Here is a 13,322-nt window from a genome sequence, read left to right on the forward strand (position 1 = left end):
GTAAACTGAAATTACATCACATAAATTAAAATCAAAAGAAACATAATTCTTTTAGTTATCAAAGAACAAATCACTTGATTTCTTTAATCAATTTTTCAAATTCAAACCACATCTTCAAAACCATTTCAAAAGTTGATCAAGTATATACTAGCTATAATCAAACATTATTTTAAAATTTCATTTTTTGGAAAATCCTGGCCAAATAATCCCTTTCATTCTTTAGGGACAAATAGTCCCTTTTTAAACTATTTTTTTTTGTTTGATTTGTTTATAAAAATGAGTAATTAGTCTCAACTAATCCTCCCTTTAAATCCTCACCATCAAACTCTCTCACAAGGCCATATTCAGATTTTTTTTTAAAAAACATATATATTCTCTTTAATTCTTATTTATTTGAAAAATAATGGGATGCAAGCAAATTGACAAATCAAAGCCAAAGCAAAAGCATAAGAAGGGATTATGGTCTCCATATGAAGACCAAAAACTCAAAGATTATATCCTCAAACATGGTCATGTCTGCTGGGCATCTGTGCCAATCAATGCTGGTTAGTTAATTAACTATAAACCTTCCTTCGCCTCTTATACTAAAAATAGATGTTCATTATTACTTGTTCAGTTTTCGAAAAAAACGAAATATCATGTATCAGTAAGTTTCTAATTTATCCTTTTCAGAATATTAAATTTATTAAAAGGTGAATACAATAAGATTATCATTTTATTAATTATTTCTTGGCGGGATCTGTCAAGTCGATTATTGATAAGTAAAAAGGGATGAGCGGAGTACGTACTATGTATTCATTGTTTACTCGATATGCGACCCTGTCTTTATATTTTTTACGTTTCAGATGTTCAGTACTGAATGTGTAGGATATTTAATCCTGCATCGATTGTGAGAAAGAAAATGGGACTCCTTGTATAGATTTAGACAACTCTCGCCTCTAAAGCTAATATTTGGAGGTTGATTAGGGCTAAGCTCTATTTTGTTTTGTCAGTGTATTTATCATGAAAATGCCATATATTTACAATTGTTAAATTTTGCTCATAATTATATTGTACCAAAATTGTAAAAAAAATTTCCTCTTATTGAATGGTTGACTATTTTTTTTAATCCTAAACACTTTTCTACTTCTATTAAGTACCAATACCAAGATATACAATATATATATTTTTTATGACATCCTTGTTACTAGTAAAATTAGCATCATTGGTAGCCCTTTGTCTATTTTTAATGCTTCATTTTCACAAATATTTCATTCAAGAGGTAAGGCACCTATTTTATTTAATATAATACATCACATACTCCCTACATATCCATTTCATTTTAGGGGTGACGATGTTTGAGCTATAAAGTTCAAGGAAAAAAATTTAAAGAAAGACTTTAGAAATTTTTAGTTTTAATTTTAAACATATGTCAACTCCCAACTTGCCATGTTATAAAAATAAAATTAAAATTATTGAAAGGAAAAATATATATTTTAAAATAGAGGAACTTTGGCTTATGACAAAGGTACATCTATAGGAACAAATAGGATTGCAACAGAAGTCAACAAATAATAGAATTTTTGTTATGACAGAGATATTCAACTCAATATAAATATACAAAAGATATTTATCAATTAAAACATTCTTTAAATTATATAGTTGACATGAACCTTTTGGTATTTCTATCGGGTGTGAACCTAGCCTGTAAGATATGATTCACGAGAACTTAGTAATTTTTACTTATATTTTATATTTATATTAAAAAAATATAAATAATTAATTATGAATGCAATATTTTACATTAATTTCTCTTGTAATATTTTTCTATTTTTAATTTAATTAGGGTTGCAAAGGACAGGAAAAAGTTGTAGATTGAGATGGATTAATTATTTAAGACCAGGCTTAAAGAGAGGGACATTTAGCACTGATGAGGAAGAGGCAATCCTGACCTTTCATGGCATGTTAGGCAACAAGTAAGAATTAATCCTATAAGTACACTTTTAGTTTAATAAATATTTTCACGTAATCTATAGGTTACATATTTGAGCCATAGAATTAATTATTAATAATTTTTATAAGTTGACTTTATAATAGTCCACTTTACTTGGCTTTAATCGATAAATATTGCAGAAGTTGACTTTTTTTCAAGTAGTGAGAGACTTGTTAAATTACTATGACAAGTTAATTAATATAATTTGACAATGATTAATTTATCATAATATGCCTTTCATTTTATTGGAATTCATAAGATATCAGACTATGTCAAGATTCCTTTCTTTTGACAATGGCCAATTGGTGGCTCAGATTAAATTTTACAAGTTAAAATGAATTGAATCAATAAATCAGTTATTATATAATTATTTAAAAGTAGTTACATGTTATTTATTTTTAAACTTTTTCTTTAAAGTCAATAATTATTGAGTGAATTGTCTTGTATTATCAAGTTATAATTAGTTGAGTCGAGATAGATTAAGTTAAAATAGACTAAATAATTGGTCCCAATTCAACCACTTAATTTTACCAAGTTTAATTAATTTATTTGTTTTTATATATATTAAAAAAACTAATAAAGAATATTCTTTTTATTATAGTTATATACTTTATCCAAATCAATTCAATTTTTGGGTGAGCAAAATTTATATAAATCAAGATAAGTTAATTTAATAAATGAGCGAGTCATTTCACACTTAAACATCAATCGATGAGACATTAAATATTTTTATTTGCTAATTTTGTTAATATATGTGTAGGTGGTCTCAAATAGCACAACATTTACCTGGAAGAACTGATAATGAAATAAAGAATCATTGGCACTCTCACCTAAAGAAGAGGATGCCCAAATTGGTTGAAAGTGAAGAAGGGCATGCTAGAACATATACAATTGAAAATGGAGAATTTTCACCTTCCTCAATGAAATTGACTTCCCAAAATTCAAGTAATATGGACTCAATTGAACAAATAGAAGGTTCATTATTAGCAGATACAGATCAATCTGTATCTGCTAATAACGAATTTGCAAAAGAAAAGTACAAAAAAAATTTACCCAAAGTATTGTTTTCTGAATGGCTCTCATTAGATTGGTTTAACTGTCAGGATTTCAAGATCATGAACACAAGCAATCAAGATCTTCCAAAGAATAATTTTGGATGCGACGATTCAATGTTCCATTTAGATACTTTCGCGCAATATGATCCAGCACTAAGGATGAATGAAGTTATTACCAATGACATAAATCGCGATTTTAACAATATGATTCAACAACCACTCAAGTTTGAAGATCAAATGTTTGTCAACGATTTTGGGGAATTTATATCTGGGGGATTTAATAGAAACGTCGATGATGTGCATATAAATTATATTTTCTAAATGTTTTACCAAATAATGTTAGTAGATTTTTCGAAACTAATAATGCAGGACAAGAAAAACTAAGTAATGTTATCATGTCCTTTTTTGCTCTTTTAGTTAAAAAGAAGCTTGAAGTAAAAAAATAAATAAAGCTAGCTAGTATACTTGTTGTCATTTTTTCCTTTACAATATGCTAAAAAAATGAGTTTTCTCGCTAAGATGAATCTAACATTTAAAATTTATTGATTCTCATCGTAATTTTAAGTTAAACGATATAGTAATAATTGGGTTCACACTGAAATATTTGTAGGGATTTTTACTTAATTTCATATTGTTTTTTACTGGGCAACTTTCACATATAACAAACAAAAAATTCATATTTGTATGCTATACCAAAGTTTGCATAATTGCGCTCCATAGCAAACATAGAAACCGTATAATTCGCTATACATCTACGATTGTATAATTCGGTGGCCTAAATTGTATAATTTGGTGGCCTATTTTGCTGCAATTGTATAATTCGCTATCCTATTTCACTGCAATTGTATAATGCACAATTGTATAATTCACTGCCTATTTCGCTGCAATATTTGTATAAAATTTGTTTTGCATACAATTGAATCGAAGTAAAATGTATGTATATTGCATAATTATAAGTGTATAAGAAGAAGATATATGTTTTTCTCTCGCTTTATAGAAAAACAGAAACACAATTTATACACTTCTGTTGTATAAAGCGAGAGAAAATTGTATTGTATAATTCACAATTGTATAATTCGTTGGCCTTTTTCGCTGCTATTTTTGTATAAAATTTGCATTTGTCTACAATTGAATTGAAGTAAAATGTCTATAAATTGTATAATTAAGTGTATAACACAAATATATATGTTTTTGCATGTGTATATACAATTTTCTCTCGCTTTATACAAAACAAAAACACAATTTATACACTTTTGTGTATAAAGCGAGAGAGGCGAGCGAGATTTTTGGGAGAGAGGCGACTGACAAACTTTGGCTAACGTTTGCTATGGAGCACAATTAAATCAAAATGTAGCTACTCCATTTATTTTAGATTATTAGTCTGCTATTATATACAATTACCATCTGTGATTTGATAATTTTGTTCATTCTTGTATATTGTTTTATTGATTGATATGAGATACGTGTGCAATACACATATATTAAACTAATTCTTTTATTTTTTTCAAATGTGAAAATTGATTAGATTAATAATAAAATCACATGTTCAAAAAAACTTACAAAACAATTGTGGACCTTTAGTTAATCCCATAAAATTCTCTAATTCACTGCAATACTCTCTCAATTCCATAAAAGCTGATAGGTTCACCAAATTCTATGAATTCAAGATATCATATTGTTTCAATTTTTGTTTTTGGTGTTGCTGGTCTAGATCGAGTGGACAGTTGAAGTTTATGAGCTTTGAATTTATCGTAGGAATTATATTTCATATAATTATTGAGTTAAACTATTACTTATTGTGAAATTAGGTCTTAGGCCTAACTCACACCCCAAAAGCTAGCTCAAAGGATGGAGGAGTGCTTAGCATCTGGTGCGTGGGCAATTTTAATTTTTGGGATCCCAACATCGGGTGAGACGGACCCTGCTCTGATACCATGTGAAATTAGGTCTTAGGCCTAACTCACACCCCAAAAGCTAGCTCAAAGAGAGGAGGATTGTCCAAGCCTTATAAAGAGTTCACCCATCTCATTAATCACCGATATGGGACTTTTGTCATTCTTTAACATATTTAATAATTTTTTCTAATATAAATAAAGAATTTAATTAAACAAAAATTACTTGGTTCATTAGAAGGTGTAACTAATACTTTTGCTCCGCCCCCTTTGACTTTCTCCGAATGTTTGTTAGTGTTAATTGATTGATATTTCACTTAAAATGTACCAAAAGTTCGGTGTTGTAATTAAAAAGTTAGTAATCTTACATAATGTCCAAGGGGTTCAATTCGTTGAAATCTTCACTATGTAAATAGGAATAAAAATATGTGTGGGTGGGTGGGTGGGGGGTGGGGGGCTCCTTGCTTAAGTTCTTTTGCTGAACCTAACAAGAAAAAAATAGATTCAACACTGATTGCATATTTAATGAAAATACTGATTGTAGTGTCGTATATAAATTTTTTGTTTTAAAAAGTGACAAAAAATATTAGATCAAGTCTTATTGAGAGGTAGTTTTTCTTCAGTTGAAATGGATGAATGTATTATACTAAATGGCTGATAATAATTATATGATAATTTTCTTGTTGATGATTTGCTTATTATTTGGTATAAGCTCAAATATTATGAAAAGTACCAAATTATTTTTGTCTACTAATTTTGATACTGATGATCTAGGTGAACTAAGTATGATTTTGAAAGATTTTGAAAGTTATAGTTATAAGTAGTTAAGATGATATAATGTTGTCACAAGAACACTACGTGCAAAAAGCTTTTGAAAAAGTTAAATGTTATGAGATGATATATGTAGCCACTCGCCGACTCCTTATGATGCTAACTTTCAATTGAAAAAGAACAAAGGTAATCCAATGCTAAATCTAAATATGTTAAGATTATTGTGAATCTAATACATTTAATGAATTTTACAAGGTCTAGTATAACATATGATATATGTAAACGGGATAGATATACTCACAATTCCAATAAAGATCATTAATCTGCATTAATCAGACGGAAAAAATATTTAAAAGGAATCATGAATTATAATATCATGTATAGCGAATCTCCTTCTAAATTAGAAGGTTATCGTAATACAATTTAGATTTATGATTCAGATAAAAAGAAATTCACTAATTGATATGTGTTTATCTTAAGTGTTGGTGCAATAGCCTAACAATCAGCTAAACATATGAGTTAGATCGACTATGGAGTCGGAATTTATAGCTCTGAGGCTTAGTGGGGCTAAAAAATTTCTTAGAAATATTTAATAAAGGGTGAATTATCGTCTATAATTTAACCAATTTGATTGTCAAGCTACAATTGATATTACAAAGAATAAATTTTATAGGCAAAAGCAGATTGATGAAATTAAGGCATTATGTTGTTATGCAGCTATTTTTGTTCATGAGGTTTCAACATTTTCTCCCTAATCGACCTAGGAATTGTTACTGAGAGATAAAATAATTGCAATTAATTACGTGAATTCAAAATTGAATTCAGTCAATTCATCAACTAAATTGTAAGAAGAAAATTAATTTGTCTAACCTCAAAAGAGATGAGTTTAAGGCAAATATAATTGTCAATAATGATAGTAATTCAATCTATATGATTGGAAATCACATGAAATCATATATAGTAAGATCAAGTTAATATCGACACTAAGAACTAACTGAGAGTGCTTAAATTACTAATAATTATGAGTACTTAAATTACTACTAATTATGAGAGAAGCATTATTCACTTTTAGTGAATTGATAGTTCTTAATTAAGGTTGGTGTATTGAAAATAATATACACTTCATAAATTCACCTATATGAGAAGTTAAGTATGACATTTTTTATGTGACTTTGACCTAATCACTAGAGCTTTCATAAATAATCAGGTATATGCATGGCCTTCTAGAGCAAAATTTATCGAATAATAAAATTTTTGAGGCTAAATATAATTAATAAAATCTCTATCTTACATCGAATTATTAATTTATAAGGATATTATATTTCATTAGTAATTCTGTAAGTTAAATCTTATCTCTAAGTTTGGTTCATTGTTCAAGAGACCAACTATTAGATTTGATCCATGTAAAAATCCAACAAGTTATTTGTTTGTGTGTAAATTCATTTGAAAATTATGTGAAATTATGGGTGTTGGTGTGAAGGAAAATATTTTCTGATTAAATTTCTCATGTTTAGTGGGGACAAAATTTTGAAAAATATTTTTCAAATCAATTTATTTTTCTCAAAATTAAGAAAAATAACTTCTCTTCAATTTTCAGAAAAACATTTTCCAAAACTCTCATCGAACTCAAGATTACATTTTTTTATAAACATCAATTTCAAATATTTTCAAAAATTTATGTTTTCACTCTGTGCTCTTGTCGACGCCGATCATCCCTCCACCCCTAAAAAAAATTAAATTTATTTTTTAAAAAATATTTCAATTTCAATATTTTAAACCCCTCCTCCCCCCCCCCCCCCCCCAAAAAAATATTTTTAAAATATCTTCAAAAAAAATAATTTAAATTTATTTTTTAAAAAATATTTTTCAACGTCAAAATTTTAATATTGTTTTTCAAAAATATTTTTTCATTCATAAATCAAACATTTAAAATCATTTTTTAAAATATCCTCTACTCACCAACCAAACATGAGAAAATAAGTCATAAATCTACTCATTTTTCAGTAAAATATTTTCTAAAAATTTTTCCATGAAAACTCACCCCGTAAATAATGATTTGGTTCAAAAGAATTATTTTTGAAGTGTGTATTAAAAAGTCTTCAAAATGTTTTATTATAAAGCTTTAATAACAAGTGAAAAAATATGTCTAAAGTGCACAAATATTTAATGAGTGCTAACATTTGTTATGTTTTACCCTTTGCCTTGTACTACATCCTTTTTTGTGCTTCAGCTATATATACCACAAAAGAAATGAAAAGCTAAAAGCATCATCATCCTCATCACTTTTTTTTATAATTTTCCTTTAATAACTTGTTGATATTAATAAATTTTTTAATTTCTGTATCCTCTATTTAATTAGAAAAGACTTATTTTAACTATGAGAAGTATTTCACAATATTAAAATAGTTTCTTAAGATAATGTCAAACACGATTCAAGTATCAATAATATACTATTTTAAAATATCATAATAATAATAATAATATTCATCCTATTAGTGCTACTATTCCAGAACAGATAATTTTATTATTATTGTGATATTAACAGATTAATTAATATCAACAAATTATTAAAAGAGAAATTATAAAAGTAAACAACAAAGAACAGAGAAAACAAAAAAAAGTCAAAGTAGGTAAAGGATGAACATTTTCTACTTTTTTTTTTTTTTGGCTGAAGCATAGACAAAAGAATAAATTAGAAGATAAAGGGTGAAATCATGACAAATATTAGTACAAGTGTCTTTAAACACTTGTACACTGAATATATATTTTTTCATCTGTTAAGAACACATTTTAAAGACTTTTTAAGTACACTTTAAATATAAATTCTTTTGATATAAATCATTTTACATACAATTTAACTTAATGTGTGATAGGTTTCATATCTTTTATAGGCCAAGGAGAAGCTCATCATAAGACAAGTGTCAATGACACTTGACAATAACTTGCAACATGGAGCAAAGATTTCAATAAAGAGCCAGCACATCCTTTTATTTATTATCACTTCTATAAGAAAAGAATTTAGTGATGTGGAAATTAATAATGTAGATATTAATTAAAATTCATAGACTAATCTAACAAATACTTTTCTTTATGAAATATTTTCTTCGTTCTGTATTATTTTTTATAATTTTTATTTTTAGAGTTAAATTATAAAAATTCTGACTAACATTTTTTTTATCTTATTAATATGCAAAAAGTTGTAATTTATTCTATTTTTCATGTAGTTTTAGAATAGCTAATTTTTTTGTTTAAAATATCAAATTAATGTAATCTAATTTACCTTTAAAAACTAGTCAAATTAAATTTCGATAAGCGCAACATGATAAATAATTTCAAACGGATGGAGTAGTTCTCATCTTTTTAATGCATCTTTGAAGACTTTAAAAACTTTTTTATTCTTGTGAAATAAATAATTTACTTAAGACCTTTTATATTTCAAAAGAATTTTATAGATGAAGGATTTGAACATGTTGGATTTGCATGGATTAAATGCAAATAAGTATTAGTGTCTTTAGACTATCAATCAAATTCACATTGATACAACTTAAATTTATAAAACTATTGATGGAATAAACAATTTTTATGAAGTATAAATTTTTATAATAAATCAGAGATTTATCAATTACATTTTGATCTTTACTGTTCAACACGATATTTCATGTGCCTAATATTCATGAGAGTTTTAACAACTAAACCAAAATCAAATATCAGAAACATATAATACATCACTTAATATTAAAATTTTATCGAACATTAGTTCAAGAAAATTTTTTCCATCTCTAAGAATTTTAGCTATTCATGAATCACTAAAATAAATATTTTTTTCTCGACTTAGATATATGACACAAAATCAATTTTATTTATATAAATGTATATCGTAGCACCAAAGTACATCACCCACTTTCTCACATTGATCTTTTAACATTTATTTCTAAAATAATCACAATATATAGTTAATAATATCATCCATTTCAATCAATTTCAGTTTAGGATTGCCATTGCTTTTCAACTTTTTTTTTTTAATTAAAGTCTCTCATAAAGGTTTAGGTTTTATTATTAAAAATAATTAAATTAAACTGGTAATCATTTCTATTTACATACCTGTATTTTATAATAACTAGAATAGTACACAATTTTTTGTCCTAATTTCTTAAATTGTTAGGAAGCAATAAACCTATAACCCCATTAGTTCATATACTTGGAGCCATACATAATATAAAGTAATTTAAGTTCACAACATAGAAATCAAAGAGTTATACAACACAAAATAAACACCATTTAGTTCAAAACAAAATTGAACCTTCATAGTCTATTTACACAACTCATTATAATTTTAGGTCAAACCATACACCTAGAAAAACAAACACAAGACAAACCAACATATAACAACCTTTGAAGAAAGGTTTATATAACTAACTAATTAAGTACCATGTGTGGTACTAGTAGGAGTCTGTGCTGGTGGTGCTTTGTGAAGCCATGAACTAGCAACACCTTTAAGCCTATTTATCATACTCTTCCCTGCACCTTCAACATGTGTTGTCGCCGGGACGGCAGCCGCGTCCCTCTGTTCGTCGGTTGAACCTTTTTGTGTAGCCACGCCCTCCGGTTTTTCCGTTTCTGTTGGTTCTACCTGTTCAGAACCCTCGGTTTTGTCCTTCCGTCCCGAAAGTTTGACTGAAATTAGAGGTGATAAAATTAGTCCATAAAAAAAGTCATTGGTCAATACTAATAGGACTCCCATTTAGGGAATGGGACCGCATACTGAGGTGCTCCCCACCGGTTGTACGAAGTGACTCGGACGAGGTCGCAATTCAGAAAATAACCCAAAAGTCTAAACAAGGAGTGAAAAATTCCTCATCTCATAGGGGCGTAGAAGAATCGCTTCGCAAACTCCAAGGCACCAACTAACAATACTAAACTACTCTATCCGCCCGCTACTGTTTCCGTCCACTATTCCGTCCACTATTGTTTGTCATGATTTCTATTCTTAGAGCCGAACTCAAAGAATGATTTCTATTCTTAGAGCCGAACTCAAAGAACTTTGAGTAGGATTTTAACATTTTAAGAAAGTATTTTTCATTATATTGGTATGTCAAAAATTGCGATTTATAATACTTGTCATATAATTTTGAATATCTAAAATCAAATTAATGTAATCTAATGTAACTTTAAAAATTAGTCAAATTGACTTTTAAAAAACGCAATATGACAAATAAAATAAAAATGAACGAACGAAGTACTTTTCTAGAGGTGACAAAATTAACCCATGAAAATACGATGGACAACTCACTTAAGGGTCTGTCTGTTTAATGCCTAAGCAACTACTTGCCAAGTCCATAACCTCTTTCATTCGTTAACTCAGTCTATTTTAATCGATACAAATTTAACTCAATTCATTTTTATCCATACAAATTTAACTCGATTCATTTAACACGTACCTGAAATCATCTCAGAGAGTGCCTTATCTTCATCTCGAGGCTTGAATTTCTCTGCCAAGTAGTTCTTCATTGACACTCCTTTCACCGGCTTAGTTTCTTCCTTTACGCTCATTTTCTCGAATGACTCTACAAGCGGAGTAGCTCCCACCTCCTCGCTATCTGTTATGATTGCGCATTAATATTAATTTCATTCAATTAGTTATATACATCATCAGTAAGAGAATAAAAATTACATGTCCGGTTTATAACTTTTTTTAAAAAATGAAGTGGATTGATGAACACTTTGTAGTTTGTAATCTTATTATAATGAAGTGAATCAATTACCTGATATACACGTACATTTGTCGTGATAATTTGTTAACATTGATAATTATTTAATATTGTTAAAACTCGATTAATTCACTACGTCAAAAATGAACTTTAGCTGCAATTAATTAGCAATTGCTGCTAACCATGTATTTCTAGCAACAATTAACATTCTTTATTTCTGTCCCTAAAATCTAATGATATTTAACTAATCTCCATTAAGACTTCAACACTCTTTATATATGTACCTATTGTTTCTGTCCCTAAAATCTAATGATATTTAACTAATCTCCGTAAAGATTTTAACACTCTTTATTAAACTACCTATTTATTGCAGCTAAAAGTATGATCCATGTTTATTTTATAGAAGTTTCAAGTACTTTGTACTCCGAAAATAAAATTCATAGGAGGACATCCGGGTGGCAAAATCAAAATCAACTCACCTAATCCGCTTAGATTTGAGCGGGTTATTGACCACCTATTCATGAGTTCAACCAATTTCAATCCATTAAAAATTAAATAAATATAAAACCCTAATCGAATCATAACAAATTTCGTCAAAATCTTTTTAAAAACATGTTCTTTTTTTTTTCAATTTCATTAAGTCCTAAAATAATTTTAAATGAACAAATAAAATAATTAAATTTAGTAAAAATAGGACTAAATCTAGCCTTAACAACCATATATAAACGCATTACGTAACCCATTTTGATCCAAGAAAATTTAAATTAAATCGAATCTTTGATCGAATCATTGTCTTAGCCCATTAAAATTTAACTCAATTCGCGCAATTTTCACCTCTAGAGAATTTAACTAAAATCGACTTAAATGATATACTTACATAGGGGAGGGACATGCTCAGCTCGAACAAGTTTATATGTCTACTTATGAAATAAAATAAATCCCGAATTAAAAATAAAATAAAGAGCATATTTATGTATTATGCTTAAATATTTAAATACAAAATTGAGTAACTTACTAGCACCTGTTGGATCAGTAACTTTAGTCTGATAATTAGAAGCAGACTTATCCTCTTTTGGTACATTTGGATCATCTTCTAATTTTGTTTTTAATCCAATTTTATCATCCTCCAACACTAATTCATCTTCATCTTTTTCATTAGCACGATATTGTTGAGCCTCCATAAATCCAAAATGATTTTTTTTTTAAAAAAAAAAACTTCTTAGTTAATTATTACTAGCAAAAAAATCTTTTCAATTTTTACTATATAAAGTTTAAAAGTATGATTTATATTGAAGCCATTTGGCGTTGTATAAGAAGTGGCACTTTGTGAGCTAAACACGTTATATAATTAGGGGACACTATATTGTATACGTGCCCTTTTTATAAAACTATCAAAAATTTGGAAAATGGATCGACCAGGATCATGAAATAATTAAAAAAATAATTATTTAAATTTTTTCTTTTAAGTTAAATTGAGTTAAAGAAGTTTTATTTCTTAGACAAAAGGAAAAGTAAAAAATACTTATTAGGTGTGTAAGCCAATGATATTTTATATATAAAAGAATAAATAGGAGTAGAATAAAATTTTTAATAGTTTTATTAATAATAATAATAAAAATTCTAATATTTATATATGTCAATTGAAAATAATAAAGACTACAACTGATAATTTAATATGTACATCTTAATGTAGGTAATAAATAATAGAGGTATATTTCATAATAATTTTTCTAAAATATTATCTATTTGTAGTGTAAACAAATTCTAGATTTATTAATTTCATAATCAAATAATATCAATTAAAACTTGTTATTTAGGTAGACAATTTTTTAAAAAGGATTATTTACTTGTGAAATTAATGAACTTATGTAAAAAATCACTGGCCCAAGTCGAATTGAGCGGGCTAATAAGGTGCTTGAGGATA

The 13,322-nt window shown here is 27.5% G+C and overlaps 2 protein-coding genes across 3 annotated transcripts; one reads left to right on the plus strand and one right to left on the minus strand.

The window, feature by feature from the left end:
- Positions 1-303: 303 nt before the first annotated feature.
- LOC101245196 (transcription factor LAF1-like) lies at positions 304-3,451 on the plus strand. The gene is made up of 3 exons (XM_004228812.3): positions 304-545; positions 1,826-1,955; positions 2,733-3,451. Exons 1-3 carry the CDS (start codon positions 404-406, stop codon positions 3,346-3,348), a joined length of 888 nt encoding a protein of 295 aa, XP_004228860.2. The 5' UTR covers positions 304-403; the 3' UTR covers positions 3,349-3,451.
- A 6,478-nt stretch (positions 3,452-9,929) lies between these two features.
- Positions 9,930-12,640, minus strand: LOC104649215 (low-temperature-induced 65 kDa protein-like). Of its 2 annotated transcripts, none has more exons than XM_010327994.4 (3): positions 12,420-12,640; positions 11,129-11,287; positions 9,930-10,364 (listed from the first exon to the last, which is right to left on the minus strand). In XM_010327994.4, exons 1-3 carry the CDS (start codon positions 12,577-12,579, stop codon positions 10,111-10,113), a joined length of 573 nt encoding a protein of 190 aa, XP_010326296.2. In that variant the 5' UTR covers positions 12,580-12,640; the 3' UTR covers positions 9,930-10,110. The 2 variants fall into 2 exon arrangements, with proteins under 2 accessions (XP_010326296.2, XP_010326274.2); XM_010327972.4 differs by having other exon boundaries at positions 12,414-12,640.
- Positions 12,641-13,322: the final 682 nt, after the last annotated feature.

This window comes from Solanum lycopersicum, chromosome 1, assembly GCF_036512215.1.
Source record: "Solanum lycopersicum chromosome 1, SLM_r2.1".
In the NCBI taxonomy this organism is placed as follows: Eukaryota; Viridiplantae; Streptophyta; class Magnoliopsida; order Solanales; family Solanaceae; genus Solanum; species Solanum lycopersicum.

Coding starts and splice junctions, on each gene's coding strand:
- LOC101245196 (XM_004228812.3), top strand. CDS start 404: ATGGGATGCAAGCAAATTGACAAATCAAAGCCAAAGCAAAAGCATAAG. Junction 546..1,825: donor ATCTGTGCCAATCAATGCTG/GTTAGTTAATTA, acceptor TAATTTAATTAG/GGTTGCAAAGGACAGGAAAA. Junction 1,956..2,732: donor CATGGCATGTTAGGCAACAA/GTAAGAATTAAT, acceptor ATATATGTGTAG/GTGGTCTCAAATAGCACAAC.
- LOC104649215 (XM_010327972.4), bottom strand. CDS start 12,579: ATGGAGGCTCAACAATATCGTGCTAATGAAAAAGATGAAGATGAATTA. Junction 11,288..12,413: donor TACTGATCCAACAGGTGCTA/GTAAGTTACTCA, acceptor CAATCATAACAG/ATAGCGAGGAGGTGGGAGCT. Junction 10,365..11,128: donor ACTCTCTGAGATGATTTCAG/GTACGTGTTAAA, acceptor CTCTAATTTCAG/TCAAACTTTCGGGACGGAAG.